The following is a 16,890-nucleotide window of genomic DNA, read 5'->3' as shown; positions in this document are numbered from 1 at the left end:
TTGAATTTTAAATAAAAAACATTTAATTATATTTGTGGCTAGCTATAATTAGGCAGTTGTTTAAAACTTCCCACACTAATATCATTGTTTGATTTCAAGGTAGTTTTTTTTGGAAGGAAATTATCACGCCATGTGACATCAGAATTTTGTGAATTATATAATAGAGTGTCGAATTTGGCGATGACACGTGGCAGATGTAGTAGTAGCGTGACACGTAGGCAAAGTGAACATTGAATAATGCTGGCTTGACACGTAAGCAAAATGAACCTTGTTTTATATATATATATAGATTAAAAAATCCTATCGAAAAACAAAATTAACTTTGTCGAAAAAGTATATTTAGACGTCATTTTTTAATAAGAGTAAAAAAAAAAATTGAATTGTTCCGAGGGAAGGGAATGGAGGATTCAGGTAGAGGTGGGCATGGGCCGGGCCAGCACGCGGGGCGGCCCGGCTCGGCACGAGCCCAATTGAGGCCTGTTGTCCGTTACGTGGGCCGCGGGCCTGTCATGGTAAAGAAATTTTATTTCAGGCCCGTACCTGCACGAGCCCGCGTGGGTCGACCCGCGGACCGAACGCTACTTTCTTTTGTTTTTTAGCCTAAAACTGTAAAAAAAAACAACATAAAAAATTTGAAATATTCAAGCACGACCCGCCATTTCCTCAATCCGGCGAGCCGAGCTCGTGAACAGGCCCGACCCGGCCCATGCCCAGGTCTAGATTCAGGATAGTAAGCAAACCTCACCTCAAAGAGCCCCTAATTGTATTTGATTCCATGATCTTGGAGTCATGAGTCCAAAACTTTACCATTAAGTCAAGTCTTGCTTGGTAACTGATTGTTAAATCTCGCCCTATTATTTCCTACTAACGTCTTGTATGCATACTTCGTGTTCGTGTTTATACTCATACCTATTCCCTCACTCTCTCTCACTCTCCTACTCTCATACATCATCACTTTCGTTCACTCTCCACTCTCATATGTGTACGGATCTTCTCCAATAAGTTAAATAACTGGAGAGTCCAGTGCTTGAATTAGATGAAAACACGTGGCTACTAAAAGAATGAAGGGACAAGATATTTTAACTTCTTTTTCTCTATATAACTACTTATCACTTTCAGAGGTAAACATTAATTGTAAAAAATGTGTATGTGGGCAATTGAGCATACAATAAATTATTTATGATCATATCAAAAACCTGTGGAACTTACTTCATCGTGTTCTTGCTAGCTTAGTGTTAGTTCAAATGCACCCTCATCCTATGGCACCTAAATAGTAAAAAACATGTTAAAGAATCAATACCTAAATTTATTAATGAAATGAACCAATACCTAAGTTAAGCAATTCTGTAAACGTGTAACACATTGTGGCATCAAACTTGTTCGGCTCATCAACGTTGTTGAGTTAGTATGTCGGTGCTTCCTACAATGTAATTAGACACATATCAAGCATGATAATAAAGAGGAAGTGTGATAGATACTTTTGAAGTATGTAATTGATAAATGATAGAAATTTTTTGATTTGGGGTTTTGGCCTTTGTTATCTTCTGTGTTGGATTGTTGGCACTTTCTACTTTTTGTGTATGATTTTTGTTCTTCGGGTACTTTATTTCTCTTTTTAGCTTTCTCAAGCCAAGTTTTTGGACGTCGTTTATGTTTATAGGGGTAATGTTTCTTCGTTATGCCCTTTGTCCCATGGTAATCAATTACATCTTCTGCATTTTGAGCCTTTTATGCATTCTGAGCTACTTCTACATTCTGAATTTCTTCTCTTATAGTTTTTTCTGTAGTTTTCTCACTTCCCTTTGACATTAAAACTTAGCATCCATTGGCTTACCCACTTTTCGATTAAGGGAGATAAGCATATATATGTACCTTATATTGTGTTCTTGTCTCTGCCCTGGCTTCTTTTGTTAAGTAGTCTTGCTTATCAATACCACGTTCTCCCTCTTTATGGCATGTAAACATTCATGAAGTCAAAACTCTATCTTTTTTACTCACATCTATGTATTCTCTGCGCACACCAAATCCATTTCTTCTAACATATTCGTTGTAAAAGGCATATGCAATTTCTTCGGTTTCAAACATTATCCCTAATATTGGCATAAAATTGACGGTATTCTGCTGCCTATGTCTTAGTACTTGCTCGTCGATGTTACCTATTCATTGATGTGAATCCTCTTGTAGTAATGATAAGTCATTCATTGCCTGAGATGTAAACAAAATTAATCACTTTGAGATATTCTTACTATCAGACTTTAATATATATGGAGTTATTATAGGTTTGAAACTAAATTTTTTCTATGTTTGTTTATAATGATATTAATAAGTCTGTTAATTTCTTTTTATAGGTGACCATTAAAGAATGTTGGTGAAGAGCAAGTGAAGCACTGCCTTATGAAATTTGATTATACTGATTAAATTATGTAATTGGTGATGCATAAAGACGTATTTTGAATAATTTTATTGTAGAGTGGTGATGAATATAAAAAAGTAAAGTAATGTATAAATTTGAATACATGATGATTGATTTATTCTTGATTTGCTTATACTTCCCTACTTTGAAAGCAACAGTAGACGAAAAAGAATAAGAAGTTAAAAGTTGGTCGTGGAATGCTAAAAAGGCATATACAATATGTAATTAATTGTAGGAACATGAGAAAGAGAGAGGGAAAAAGTGCGCCAAAACAAAGTAAAAAACAATTGAGGTTTGTGCCAAAACAAGTACAAATTAGAGCCAAAAAAATCCAAGCCTTTCATTTTATTTACTGCCATGTGTCCTCATCTTATTCAAGCACTGGACTCTCTAGTTATTTAACTTACTGGAAAGATCCGAACACCTCTCATACTTCCTCACACTCTCATTATCCAAAAACTTCCCCGACCACTTCTCCGACCAATTTTTCCGTCACTCTCTCTCATCACACATTGAAGAAGGGTGAATGACATCATCACACCGCCTCTTCTCCGGCAACCTTTCCGGTCACATTAAGTGAAACTTTTCCAGCTACATTACTGCATTGTTAATATTAAAGAACTTTTATAATTCATTTAATCAAAAATTTTGGACTACAATAACTTGAAGATGCCGAAAAAGCGTCTAGAAGCCTAAAATAGGCGTCCGAACCTATCGTCCAGCGCCTAAAATAGGTGCCCAACCACAAGTATAGGTGCTTGTACCTGTGGTTGGGCGCCTATACCTAGGGCTGGCAAAATTTTACCCAACCTGATAACTCGACCCAAAACTGGCTTGAAAATTTCAGATTTGGGTAGAGATTTTCGACCTGAAATAAAAAATAGATCGACCCAACATCATGAAAATATAATGGGTTAGGTTTAAGTTGACCTTTTGAACCTGAAAATAACCCGAATAACCTAATTTAGAAGTCGGGTTATTTTCAGGTCAGGTCGGTCTGAAATTAACCCAACCTTTTATAACTTAAACAACCTATCTTCGTTATTTATATTTGTAATGGACCAAGCCTATTTTTTGGATCATCGAATTTCATTTCAAGTTATTATCCCAAAATTTCATAACTTAGCGTGTATAGTTAAATTTATTTTGAGGTCATTATGGGTTGGTTTCTGCTCAACCCGAAATCGATAAGGTCGGGTTTTGGTTATTGTTTTTGAACTTAAATTATAATCAGGACGGGTTTGGATTCTGGGCAAGTGACCCGAAATAAAAACCAGGTCAACCTGAAATTGACCCCACTCGGCTTGATCGCCAGCCCTACCTATACCTATGGTTTGGCGCCTATTCTAGGCGCCTGACTACAAGTTCGGGCGCCTATTTTAGGCGCCTGAGCGCTTTTTTGACATTTTCAAGTCAATTTCTGGCAAAATTTACTCTACTATGAGATGTTCTAATTAAGCTAAATAAAATTGGCCAAAATAGGAATTGCAATATAAATAATTACACTAAACCCCATGTATCGTAAGTTTCGGGGGCCACCATGGGCTCCCAAACCAGGGCGCTTCACCTTGGACCCCCATGCTAAGTTTTTTGAAGCGCAAGGTTCAAGACATTCTATCAGTTTTATTCGAATTTTTTAATTACATTAGCATTTCCCCGCGATGTAACGAGATATTAAAAAAAATTGAAGTTGTTGGAAATTGTGAGCTTCTCGAGTTTTTTTTGAAATCTTGTAGTCCTTCAATGGAGGAAACGGAAGAAGATGGAAGGAATGGGAGAAAGTGAAAGATGAAAGGTAATGAAAAAGGTGCAGAGGAATGGAGGGGGATGGAAGGGGAATGAATGAGGGAATGGGGAATGGAGGGGAAAGAGAAGTAAATACTCTCGTATTTTTATACAAAAATAAAGGGCATTAGTAGAAAAATTAGGGCGTCATTTAGCAAAATCCAAGAGAAATTTCGCTCGATGGGAACTCCGATAAGGAATGATTATAAAAGATGAAGTAACTAGATCACCAATATTAGCAATTCAATCGGCCACTTGATCTGCTTCTCGGAAGATACGGTGAGTTGCCAACTATCAAACTTATCTTGTAGAAGCTTGATATGTTTGTCATGGAGGAGCCCAAATACCTCTATCGTGTTGATGACCACAAGGTTATCATATTCGATGAAGATATATTTAATGTTATACTGGATGGCTAGTAGTAAACATTGAGGTAGAACAAAGGTTTCAACGATCAATGAACCAAGATTGAAAGTGCGATCACTGATGAGGAAATTAAAATGATTGCAAATAATAATTCTTGTTGCGGCAAAAGAATCTCTAACAAACCTATCGTGACTCCCTAGAAGAGGGATCCAAAATTTTGATAAAAAAAAACAATTTCAAAATGCACGTCAGCATGTGCGCTGTTCATGATAGCAAACCGAGGTATGTGGAGAATATTGTGGGTGTTCTAACTTTCATGGTTGAGAAAAATTGATTTTTTTTGTTCAAAAGACTCTAAATAAAAAATATATACTTTGATGTAGCATTTTTATTCTGATACTCTCCAGGAGCTCTGAATTCGGTAGTGTTGTTACAGTAGCTTGTAAACAGGTTACAGTTAAGATCCCATAAATAGGGCAATTTAGAAAAAGATAGTCTAAAGTTTGCGGTTGATTATTGCAAAGATCACAAAGGTTGGTAAGGATGATTTATTTGCCTTTTGCAGAGGGTATTGCTTACTCACAGACTGTTGCGACGAGGGGTGTGCAGCTTCGGACCTGGATTGACAAAAAAATTGGAAATGGAACCGAGCCGGTAGCTGTCGGTCCGGTTTCCCGTTCCTCAAAATTTTGGAATCCAATTTTTCGGTCCAGTCTGAAATTGGTTTTTTTTGGTCCGAAATGAAAAAATCGGTTACTTTGAAAAAATATTTATTATTATTTTTATACAAAAGTTTCATTAAATTTTCACCCAAAGTTATATTACAATTATGAGATTATTATTAATAGTAAAGTACATGAAAGGAGGTTAAAATAGTTCATGAATTAATGTGAAGAGGAAGAAATAAGATTATATATGGAGAAGGAAAAAAAAAAACGAAAAAATTGCAAAAAATAAAATCACATAATTCACCCTAAAACTGAACCGGATCGGGACCAAGCCGGACAATCCGAGTCCGAAAAAGTCTGTGATTTTGATTATGGTCCAGTTTTGGACTGGTCCACCGCCGTGGTTGTGACAAATTTGCCAAAGGAAGATTAGGAATTTTGGCAAGATAGTGAGTTTCTACCAAGTCAAAGGCTGAAAATTTGACTTTCGATGATTTTTTTTGTTCCCCACAAAATACCGGATATCCCCCACCAATTTTTTTTTTTATAAACAAATTTTCTTTCAAGAGTGAATATCATATTGAGCAATATTGCCGGGAGTGTATGATGGTAATCCTAGAATAATTCTTCCCTTTTTCATGGAGTTAGTAAGATGTAAGTATAAACCTCATTCCACCAACTCTTTCGACGTATCACGTATTTCAAGGATATTCTCTGATAATTTTGCCCTAATTCTCAACCAGAGCAAGAAAGTAGCATTACGAAGTAATGTGTTAATGTCAGAGTCAATAACAATACTCACCATGTGTTCGATTGTTGGTCTAAGAGAACTTCTAATAGAAGAAGTAATGATTTGTGTATGATGAATTTATGATTGTAACGCAACTTACATTGTTGTGATTGATAAAATTTAAGAAAATCTGTCGAGTTTAGTGATTCGATTAATTTGATTATTATTGTCAATGCAAATCTTGTCTGTTTTTGCTGATAAAAGTACTTGTCCACTGTTGTTATGTTGAGCCAGATATGGATATTAGGTATATTGCCAATCTGATCTGACTGTATGCATATGTTATTGCATTTTTCATCGAATTAAATTCATTTATGGTGGTACATGTTATATCCAGACTTCAGTAACATTTATGCTCTACTTCAGCATCATGTTCCAAGCAATTATGTATTAAGTTTTTGTTAGCGAGTTTCACCTGTTTTGGCTGCTACTGGTATATACTTGTATTGATATGAATTTTTGACAATGAATGCTAGGATATTGTCTCCCTAGTATTTATGATCATGTTACTCATGAGATGAGGTTGTGCATTCTACTTGCAAATGTAAGCTTGTGCGTTGTAGTTCATTCGATAAGAGTTTGGCTTAGTGTACGATGACAATGGCTTTGTTTAGTTTACTCAGGAAGCCATATCTCGACCTGCACGTTTTTACCCCTAATCCTATGTGAACTTTACCTGAACTTGTTGGCCATTATCTGAATTCTGAACTTACCTGAAATTATCTCAAGTTGTAAGATGAGCCGAGTAGTAATTACCTAAATTATCTGAACTTATAGCCCCATACTTTACCTTTTGACCCCCAACCAGACTATTTTTTTTTTAAAAACTTAATTTCTTAGTAAGCTATAAAGGACAATGCCATAATTTTATTTTCTTATATTGCTTAATCGAAAAGTGCATTCTGAATTCTGAGTTTTAAGTGAATCTGGCTAGAATTCTTGGGGTTGTTGCTTGAAACATAAATAATAACCAATGATATCATGCTCTAGCCCACATGTTTACGCCCAAGAGGAGACTCTTACTTAAGGAAAGCTATTTCGTGGACCCTGAATGTGGTTTTGCTCTTGCCCATAAACAGTTCTTGTGGCCTCACAATCCTATCAAAATTGATTTGCCTGTTGATACAATGAATTTTTGTATAGATCAGCTGTATAGGATCTTTGGAGGTGATTTTGTGCTAGCAACCTCACTTATATGCACAATCGTGTGCCTGAAATGCTTTAGATGCCTAATCGCTGCTAGCTACGAGCTCTAAATGCGAAGAGGACTAGGATCATGTGAGGACTGTGGCAGCTCAACGTGTCTGATCACTGATGCCATATTGCCATATGGCATGCTCCAAAACTGTTAGGCTCATGGATTTTTAAACCATCTTAATACTTGTTAACTACAGATTTTAGGCTCGAAGGAGATGGTAATTTCTTGCTCAAGAGACGAGGATTTAGCCTTAAAAGGAGGCAACACAAGGCGTATTGTTGATTTACTAACTTCTAGAATCTTGTAAATGTCTGTTCTGACTTCTGATGATAGAGAAAGTCAAAGTATTTTTCGTTTATAAAAGATGATCTTTCCTCTTAAAAGTGCCGATAGTTACATCCAAGATTGCATGAATTTTAGATGGAGGCAGTTTTGAGAAATGTAGTTCACAGTTTCTCAATATCATGGCTAGATGTCACTCTACACTTGGCATTATGAGAGTGTAAAGATGGCAAGCTGTCAGTATTTGTGTTACTAAGGGGCTTGATTTATATAACAAACTATGTATCTTTGGTGGTTTTATTAAGCTTTTATCTTGGTATTTTTGTAGGTTTTGTATGTTAGATCTTGTTGGCATAGAGGAAGGAAAATCTTTGGGATTCTGCTTGTATGTCATATTGTGGGTGTTGTGATTGAAGAGGAATGATTGGATTTCCCACAATCGAACTTCTCATTGAGTCTCTTTATGGGAAGGAGGCATTGAGCATGCCTTTGGTCTCTGATTGGTATGATTGACTAATTCACTCTATCTGATTGGTGATTGCCTTATTTGCCTAATTTGGTGCACCATTTCTTTTTGTTTTACTTGGATGGAGGGCTACTGAATTGTCTTAAAAGCAAATGTCCTTTTATCTGTCAATAAAGCTCTATCTATTATTATGATTAATTTTTTATCAATACTTTCAGTGGGTAAAAACTTGATCTATCCATGAAGGGTCCGTTTGATTCAACTTATTTTGTCCTCTCTTATCTAATCTGATCTTATTCTATCTTATCTTATTTTTTTTGAAATGAGTGAAGTTAAGAGAACATCTTATCTTATCTTATCTTATTTTATAATATAAGATCTTAAATAAGTTAAAAGAAGTTGAACCGAACATAACCTAAGTGGATAACCCACCTCTAATAAATTTTAGTTGATAGCGAGTCCAACTGAACAACAATAATAATATTTAATTATCTATTAGATCAATCTAGTGGATAGAGGTAGTTATCTCGAGAAACAGAAGAATATTGACCCTTCTCCCCCCCTGCAATCCAGCCTTTCTTGTTCCTCCTAAATTGTGACACCATACTAAAATAATACAACTGAGTTGGAGGACTTCGGTAATCATCATTATAAGAAATCAGGCACACAGTTTGTTGAAAGATTAAATCCAGAACTAAATTTTTTTATATACTTTACTTGTCCCAGGTCTATAAGAAAACAAGAGTATGCAGTACGTACAGCAGCACAGGTACAGTGTACACAATCTTTATGCATGTCTTTGTAAGGTTTTCTCTGCGTGGCACTTAGATTTAGTCGTTTATATACGCAGTCATATTGATTATATACTATTGTTTATAAGACGCTAAACTTACTGGAAACTTCAGCACACCAAATCGTCTAATGCAGCATATATTCTATACATTATAGGCAAGATGCTTTTAGATGTAGTAATACATTTTTTAAAGCAAAAAAGGTTGGCGTTGCTGGTATTTTCTGATAGAGTTGGTAGCGCTGGACATTGTTATCTGCATGGATAGAAACTACGGCAGTTATATTTTATCAATATGATGCATGAACTACAAAATGATTGACTTAATATGAGCTGGACATGCTGGTGGGTGGAAGCATTACATGAACATTGAGGAGATATTTAGAAGTTTCCAATCAAGTTGGACTTTTTGGTTATTTAGAAACATGCCTTATTAGCCAGTATATATAATCAGATCAGGTAGAGAAGATTTAGACAAACTTTTGAGGGTCATTTGAACTTACCCCCAGAAATCTCTTTAGCCAAAAGGAAACCAGATGGCTGTTAACACTAAAACTGTCCACCATTCTCGCTCGAAAAGCTCACCAATCCAACCAACCCCTTTCCTATTACAATCCAATGATCATCTGTACAGACTACAGTCTTCTGAATGTGCCTCGACTTCGCAGCAATTAATTAGTTACAAACTTGATAGCCTCTTACATCTGCTTAGTAATCAAATGACTTGCATTCAGCAAGATTTTCCAACAGAACAGAATGAGAACTTGGTTGAATTCTTGTTAGACGGATCTCTATGGTTGATAGATGTATGTGGGAACATCAGGGATGTATTGTTGCAGACAAGTGAAGGAACACAAAGACTTCTATCAGTTCTGCGTAGAAAGCTCGACAAACACGAAGTTGCCAGGGAGGTTAGTTCGTACTTCAAATCAAGGAAAATGATCAAGAAAGTAACCGTAAAGTTATTAAGGGCTGCAGATAGCTTAGGAAAGAAATTTAACATAGATTCCATGAATGAAAACCAGGAGGTTATTTCCTTTCTACATATTCTGGAAAAGTCACAATCAATCTCTGTTGATGTGTTCAAGTCCTTGTTCTCCTATGTTTCTGGTTCAAGGACATTATCAGAGGCAAGCAAATGGTCTTTGATTTCCAAATTGGTCCCTTCCAGACAAGAGCCATCCGAAGAAGACGATTGCTTGAACAAAAATAGATTTGCAGTTGTTGATGCTGCCCTTCACATGCTGATCAGGCACAAGACAGTCGCATGTATCAACAATGCGGAAATTGACAAGTTGAGAGAACATTTAGAAGATCTTGAGTCATTAGTCATAGATCTTGAAAGGTCAATAGAGTGTTTGTGTAGGCTATTGATAAAATCCAGAGTGATTCTTCTTAATATGCTCAACCACTAAATATGCACCTCTTAGAGATACGAGATATAATCAGTATCGGAAAATATATCTCTAACAACCTTATGTGCCCAAGTACATATCTTTTTCCTGTATACAAATTTTTTTGCATGAATGAGATAAGGTCTATTAATTTTCTTCTTCCATATCTTACTTTTTTTGTGATAGTACAATTTGGCTTCTTGCTGCAGTTGTCAGAGACTTCTATAATCCTTAGCTTTCTGCTAAAAGGGTTCAATTGTTTTTTTGTACCATCACCATGAATATTTTTGTTAAATATGGGCCTGGGCCGCACCCATGCATCACAAGGAGAGAGAGTCCACTTCACAACACAAAGGAGGTTCCACCTTAAAACCATATGGCTATAAGGGGAGTAACCCCTTTGCATTATAAAGTGAACCCATCTCTCTTATTTAATCAATGTGGGACACTCACATGTGGTGTGCGCTATACATCATAGCTTCAACACTCCCCCTCACATGTAAGTTCCCTTTTTCAATTGGCCCAGAGTAACCTTTGTGTTGTAAAGTGAACCCATCTCTCTTATTTAATCAATTGGCCCAGAGTAATTAACGATCCCAGTCGTGGGCCTGGCTCTGATACCATGTTAAATATGGGTCTGGGCCGCACCCATCACAAGGAGAGAGAGTCCACTTCACAACACAAAGGAGGTTCCACCTTAAAACCATATGACTATAAGGGGAGTAACCCCTTTGCATTATAAAGTGAACCCATCTCTCTTATTTAATCAATGTGGGACACTCACATGTGGTGTGCGCTATACATCATAGCTTCAACAATTTTTCTATCTACAGAATCTTTTTGTTACAGAGGCATATTGTCTTACTAATACAGATATCCTTATTTATGTTGTCGAAAAGGTGAGCGTTCAGTTTATGAATGGTTCCAATGCATCAAGAATTAGTAATTAATGATTCAAGAATGCTAAGAGTAGTTTACTAGATTTTGCTTTCTGTGGATGCCAACAAATTTAAGATGATCCAGTATTGCTATATTTTATTGCTTATCCAGTACATACGAAGCAATATCTTAAATATTATAATACAGTTTCATAATATCATGAAAATGCTATTGGTTCTTGAATCTTGACAGACAAAAACTTTTCGTGCGGACATGCCAGCTGCATCTTACAACGTCAAAGGATTACATGCCCAGCAACCTTATAAAATATACTAGCTGTGTTCATCATAATAGATTAATAGGTCAGTTGATCTTGATTTCTATTAGTTTAAAGTCTAGGTGCATGCTTTCTGCCTTTCTATGTTTTTTTTTTGGCATTAGTTAGATTTATATATTGACTTATTAAAGTGTAGCTTGTCAGGCATGAATTCCTTCTTACATTAAGTCAGCCTTGTCTACAGCATCAATTCTGCCTGCAGTTGTTTTAATAGACAAGGTTATATATTAAGGTATTCATTCATATCAAATACTAAAAAATTAGAGTTAATCAGGGAGGTGTCAGTTCCTCTATTTTCTTCTGTGTTATGGACAAAATTTCGGAAGGTTCCCTTTGAATTTGTAAACCTCCATCTTTTTAGAAAATGTTTCTCAAATGGACATAGGATGATACCAAGAAGATTCTAGGCTTTATGTGCTAATATATGATGATAACAAGAACAGATCACCAAGCAAAAATTGTGCTGTTTGCCGGGTTGGGTAACTCAAGATTACACTGATCTATCCCTTAGAGGGATATTTGCTACCTGGTAGCCTGAATAAATGTGTGACTCTTGAGTGAACACTATTTAATGAGAGTAGAAGTGAGTGTTTGTTTTGAGAGGGTTTGTATAATTCAAAGACATAAGAGGAAGATTTATCTGGCTTAATATAGCTACTTGTAGGTGAAGACCGAGAATAGCATTGTTTTATATTGTGTCACTTGTTATTAGGGATGCAAAATGATTGAAGTACAAGTATAAAAGTATCATCCTTCGGATTTCTTCTTCAAACTAATATGACATTAGCTGTCAATTTAATGACCAATGGCCATATAATACTGGCTTCCTTTTAGGTCCCTTACTGTCTTATGTTAGAGTAATACCAAATAGATTACCATTTGCCCAAGTTGTATGCTGATGTATTTTCAGCTAGAAACTAGAGAGTGAACAAGACTGCTTGAGAGTGTAGAACCTGCTGATGAAGCCTGGAACTCAAAACCTATGAGTATTAAGAAAAGTAGTTACACGATATTCACATGCATTCTACATGTATGCATCGCCATATAGGGGCTTTATGTGTTATAGTGTGTGTGTGTGTGTGTGTGTTGTCTTTCATGCCTTTTTTATTCCAGGAGTCAGCAAAGCCTCTTGATGTTATCGACTTTGCTTTATGCAATTCATTCAATTTTTTTTTTGTTGTATCCAAGAACTTTGTGTCGTTGAGAATCTAGTGGACATTATGTTTAAAGAAGGAGAAGATATCTTTGCAGGAGGATTAGCTGTGGAAAATAAGACAAAGGAATTATGTAAAAACACATTTGAGTGGTCTTCATCAGAACTGATGGTCTTATTATTCATCACAACAGTGTATTGAAAGCTATTGGTGCTTTTATTCTTAAATCTTATCTTGTGTGACTAAACTGGCAGTTCCTAAACAATACCCTCCCGAAACAGTCCGACACCTTCGTCCAATAAGCCTGTGCAATACTCTGTATAAGGTCCTAACAAAAGTCCTAGTGAACCGCCTGAAACCATATATGCCTAGTCTCATCTCTCAGAATCAGAATAGTTTTACCAAGGGACGAGGGCCCGATGTTAACCTTGTTGTAGCATCGGAAATCTTGCATTCAATGTCCAAAAAGAAGGGGAACACAGGGTGGTTTGCACTGAAAATTGACTTAGAGAAAGCTTATGACCGTTTGGAATGGAGTTTTATAAAAGAGTGCTTACACCTCCATGGAATAGATAGGACCTCCATTGCCCTAATAATGGACTGTATCACTAAGTCTTCCTCCTCCGTTCTTGTAAATGGGAGGAAAGGGGAGAGCTTCAAACACTCCAGAGGGCTTCGTCAGGGAGACCCTATGTCCCCGTACCTTTTCAATTTATGCTTAGAATCCTTGTCCCACAAGATCAATGAGGCATGCATAGGGGACAAGTGGACCCCTTTTTGGGTCGGTCGCAAGAAAGTGCCTGTCTCTCACCTAATGTTTGCAGATGACCTACTACTTTTTGGAAGGGTAGATGAATCAACTGCTTTTACAGTTAGGGAGATTCTGAGTGACTTCTGCAAAATCTCGGGGCAAAAAATAAATGAAGATAAGAGTCGTCTAATCTTTTCGCATAACACTAAGGAGGATGATCGAACCCTATTCCAGGAAACCTTGAACATTACCCAATCCTTGGACCTTGGCCTATACCTAGGTTTACCGTTATCCCATAAGAGACCAACCCGCGCCCAAGTACAGTTTGTGGTTGATAAAGTTATGAATAAGCTCGCTAAATGGAAGGTAAATTTTTTATCTAAAGCAGGCAGACTCTGCCTTATCCAGTCTACCCTCTCCACAATCCCCGCGTATTATATGCAGGCGACCTATCTGCCAAACGCCACTCTCAATGCCATAGATAAAATTTGTAATGACTTCTTGTGGGGGGACACGGATGAAAGAAAGAGACTTCACCTAGTTGATAGGCAAACCACTTTCCTCCCCAAAGAGAAAGGGGGATTGGGTATCCGTCACCAACACACCTTTAATGTTGCATCGATGGCGAAACTTGGATGGAAAATGTGCCATGGAGGACATAGTCTAGCTCAACGATGCATCTTTTCCAAATATGTCCATGCTCACCATGTCACCAAGTTCAAATATGGTTCTCCGGTATGGAAAAGTATAGGGAAAGGTTGGGACCTACTGGCGAGAAATAGTTTATGGATGATTGGAAATGGGGAGAATATTAATTTTTGGGATGATAACTGGATGGGTGGGGGACCTATAAGGAGACTTATATCAGGACCTTTAGCTAGAAATGAGGGCAACCTTAGACTTTGTGATGTCATGGGAGAGAAGGAGTGGGATCTCGAGAATATTTCTATTCCTTTGCCTCAGGAAGTCCACGACCGAATAAGGACTATCTCGCCCCCGATTGACCTTACTAGAAATGACAAGCCAGTGTCCACATTTGTCTCCCACAAGGGCTTCTCTATAGCCCTAGCGTATCATGAGAGCCTGTGCCCTAGCTTGGAAAATAAGGTTCCATCACACACAAAACTTTCTAAAATTTGGAAATCCCCGACCCTCCCTAAGGTGAGATTTTTTCTTTGGCTTGCGTGGAGGGACCGTCTACCGCATAAAAACCTACTTTTCACTCGGAAAATTACTCATTCTCCTTTATGTCCTAGTTGCTCTGTAGAGAGAGAAGATACCTTGCATATCCTGAGAGATTGTACTCTTCCTACTGAAGTATGGAATAACCTTAACCCGGACCCATGTTTGTCGTTTGGAAATACCCAATCTTGGTTAGAAGATAACATCAGCTCCACAATTCTAGTTCAGGGTCTTCCATGGAATATACTGTTTCCTTTAGTATGTTTTGAGCTCTGGAAAGCTAGGAATGTAGGAATTTTTGAGAACAAAAGCACCTCCCCCGAAAGTCTCATTTCCGTAGCAAGGAAGAATGCTTGGGCTTTCACCAAGGCCCATAACCTAAATACATCACACATTCATCATACCTTACCCTCCATTAACAACCAAACTCAAATTCAGTCATCCTTTAACCCAACACACACCCATGGTCCTCATACTTTCACGGTCTATACGGACGCTGCCATTGGAAGTTCATATACCCCTGTTGGCTTGGGGGGTTACATTTTGGATCCACAGGGCTATGTTACTCCGACACGGATACGGGTGTCGTATCCAAGTAGGGATCGGAGGATCCGACACCCTATTCCGAAAATTCGGCCGATACTCCGACACGGTCAATAGAGTGTCTTGACCAATATTCTAGACACGTCAATGATTGAAAGTGTCAGAAAAAATTTCCGACACTTTATTTTAATAAAAATAAAATCAATACTAAAATAAAATCAATACTAATATATTTAGAAAATTATATAGAAAAGAACTAGTATTATAATTTATAATGTGTTTACTTGGTCTTTGATTTGAAAAAAGGATAAAATATATTAGAAGTTGAAAAGTCAAAAGAGTTGAAAAGTCAAAAGGGAATAGTATCTATTAATGTGAGTTAGTAAAGGCAGTAAAAAAGTAAAAAAAGAAAAGAAAAAGAAAGAGTGGTGGTATACAGCTATAGGCAACAACAATCCACGTGGTATAATTGCTGACCATCTGCTTTCCTATGCTTGAGCCTTAGTGCCAGCTATGTATAATTGCATGACTCAAGGATGCTGGATGTTACCTCTTCCACTTCTTTTACTGCAATGGCGATGCATGCAACTCCTTGACTTTTCTCAAGTCCAGAGGTAGATTCACTTAGTAGGCTCTTAAGATTTTTTAAGGACTTCTGGACTGATTTCTTAACCGTTTTCTTATATTTCATATATTGAGCCACCTCTTAGGTAATAGTCAATTCGTTGCCACATATTCTATGCAAGACTGATTCAATTCCTTGAACACATTCCTTGTCTGTAGCGATGCATCCCTGGTTGCACTGGACGCATCAAGGAGTCTTAGCAATATGTCCGGCATAATATCAAGTTATCAACCCATCTTGCAGAGTTATAATTGTCTATGGTTTGTTGGTTCAGAGGTAAAAGGAGTAATTTGGTGGAGCAGTGGTAAAAGGATTAATTGCTCGGTCTTTACCAAATACCTAGATAGGGTTTCTAATGATTTATTTATCAAGATATTAAATCTCAGACTCCAATTTCACCATCTGGCTTCTCATGCTGTCTACCTGCATCATATTAATGCTGGTTTTCTTCTGTAAGGACATGAGAGAGGTCAAACTGGTATCATTCAAATGCACTGTTGGATGTTACTTTCTCTTTGTCACCCCTCTTCTGGACTAACTTTGTCATCAGAGACCAACTGCTTTTTTTTGGTTGCATCTTTGACCAGCTATTTGGATCAGCAAGGACCTGAAGATATCACTGGTTATTGCTTGGGTATCTCTCAACATTCTGACCACAGAACTTGTTTCATCATTATTATTACTTTTGTGATTGCGCTCAAGCAGGTTTTAACTGACTTCCTGGCTTTTCTTCTGGAATTTAAGTTTTCATCTTTTGTACTGTCCATGCTCAATTCACCACTGTATCTTCGTCCTATAACTGACTCAATTTCTTGTATGCTTCCCTTGTCTTTAGCAATGCATCCTTGGCAGTGCCACAGATATATATTATAATTTTACTGATCCATCGAACATATCTTCAAGCCATTTGAATGACAACCTTGGGCTATGGTCTATTGATTAATGGGTAAATGAAGCATCTCATTGATAATTATACATATCCTTAAGGATGTTAAACTTATTGCTTGTTGATGAGGATGAAGAAGTGGAGGCACCTTCGGAAGACCTCAATCTGCTTAGCTGCTCATCAAACTGATCAGTAGTTCAGTGAGGTTTGGATGATAAATTGATCAAGTGAGAATGATAAGAAGCTTTGGAAACTAAAGGAGAAGCTTCCATCCTGGTTCCTTTTATAAAGTAGGTGAAGACTTGTAATTCTCTTTTTGATTTGTTGAGTTTCCTCTTCTACCTGATCATTTTTTATTGAAGTGGTAACAGAAGGAATCTT

General features: G+C 37.1%; 1 protein-coding gene across 2 annotated transcripts; it reads left to right on the top strand.

Annotated features, from left to right (window-relative positions):
• The first annotated feature begins 5,394 nt into the window (after positions 1-5,394).
• On the top strand, positions 5,395-12,335 carry LOC104904173 (uncharacterized). 2 transcript variants are annotated; one of them, XR_007269996.2, is made up of 4 exons: positions 5,395-5,886; positions 7,831-8,005; positions 8,695-8,737; positions 11,284-12,335. XR_007269996.2 is itself a non-coding variant. In XM_010692367.3 (3 exons), exon 3 carries the CDS (start codon positions 9,295-9,297, stop codon positions 10,171-10,173), a length of 879 nt encoding a protein of 292 aa, XP_010690669.1. In that variant the 5' UTR covers positions 5,395-5,886; positions 7,831-8,005; positions 8,695-9,294; the 3' UTR covers positions 10,174-10,316. The 2 variants fall into 2 exon arrangements, 1 of the variants encoding a protein (XP_010690669.1); XM_010692367.3 differs by lacking the exon at positions 11,284-12,335 and having other exon boundaries at positions 8,695-10,316.
• The last annotated feature ends 4,555 nt before the right edge of the window (positions 12,336-16,890 follow it).

Source organism: Beta vulgaris, chromosome 9, assembly GCF_026745355.1.
Source record: "Beta vulgaris subsp. vulgaris cultivar EL10 chromosome 9, EL10.2, whole genome shotgun sequence".
NCBI lineage: Eukaryota > Viridiplantae > Streptophyta > Magnoliopsida > Caryophyllales > Amaranthaceae > Beta > Beta vulgaris.
The sequence above is the reverse complement of the archived record's forward strand: the minus strand, read 5'-3'. Positions and strand labels throughout refer to the sequence as shown.

Excerpts from the sequence above, each read along its gene's own strand:
- LOC104904173 (XM_010692367.3), top strand. The coding sequence starts at position 9,295 with ATGGCTGTTAACACTAAAACTGTCCACCATTCTCGCTCGAAAAGCTCA.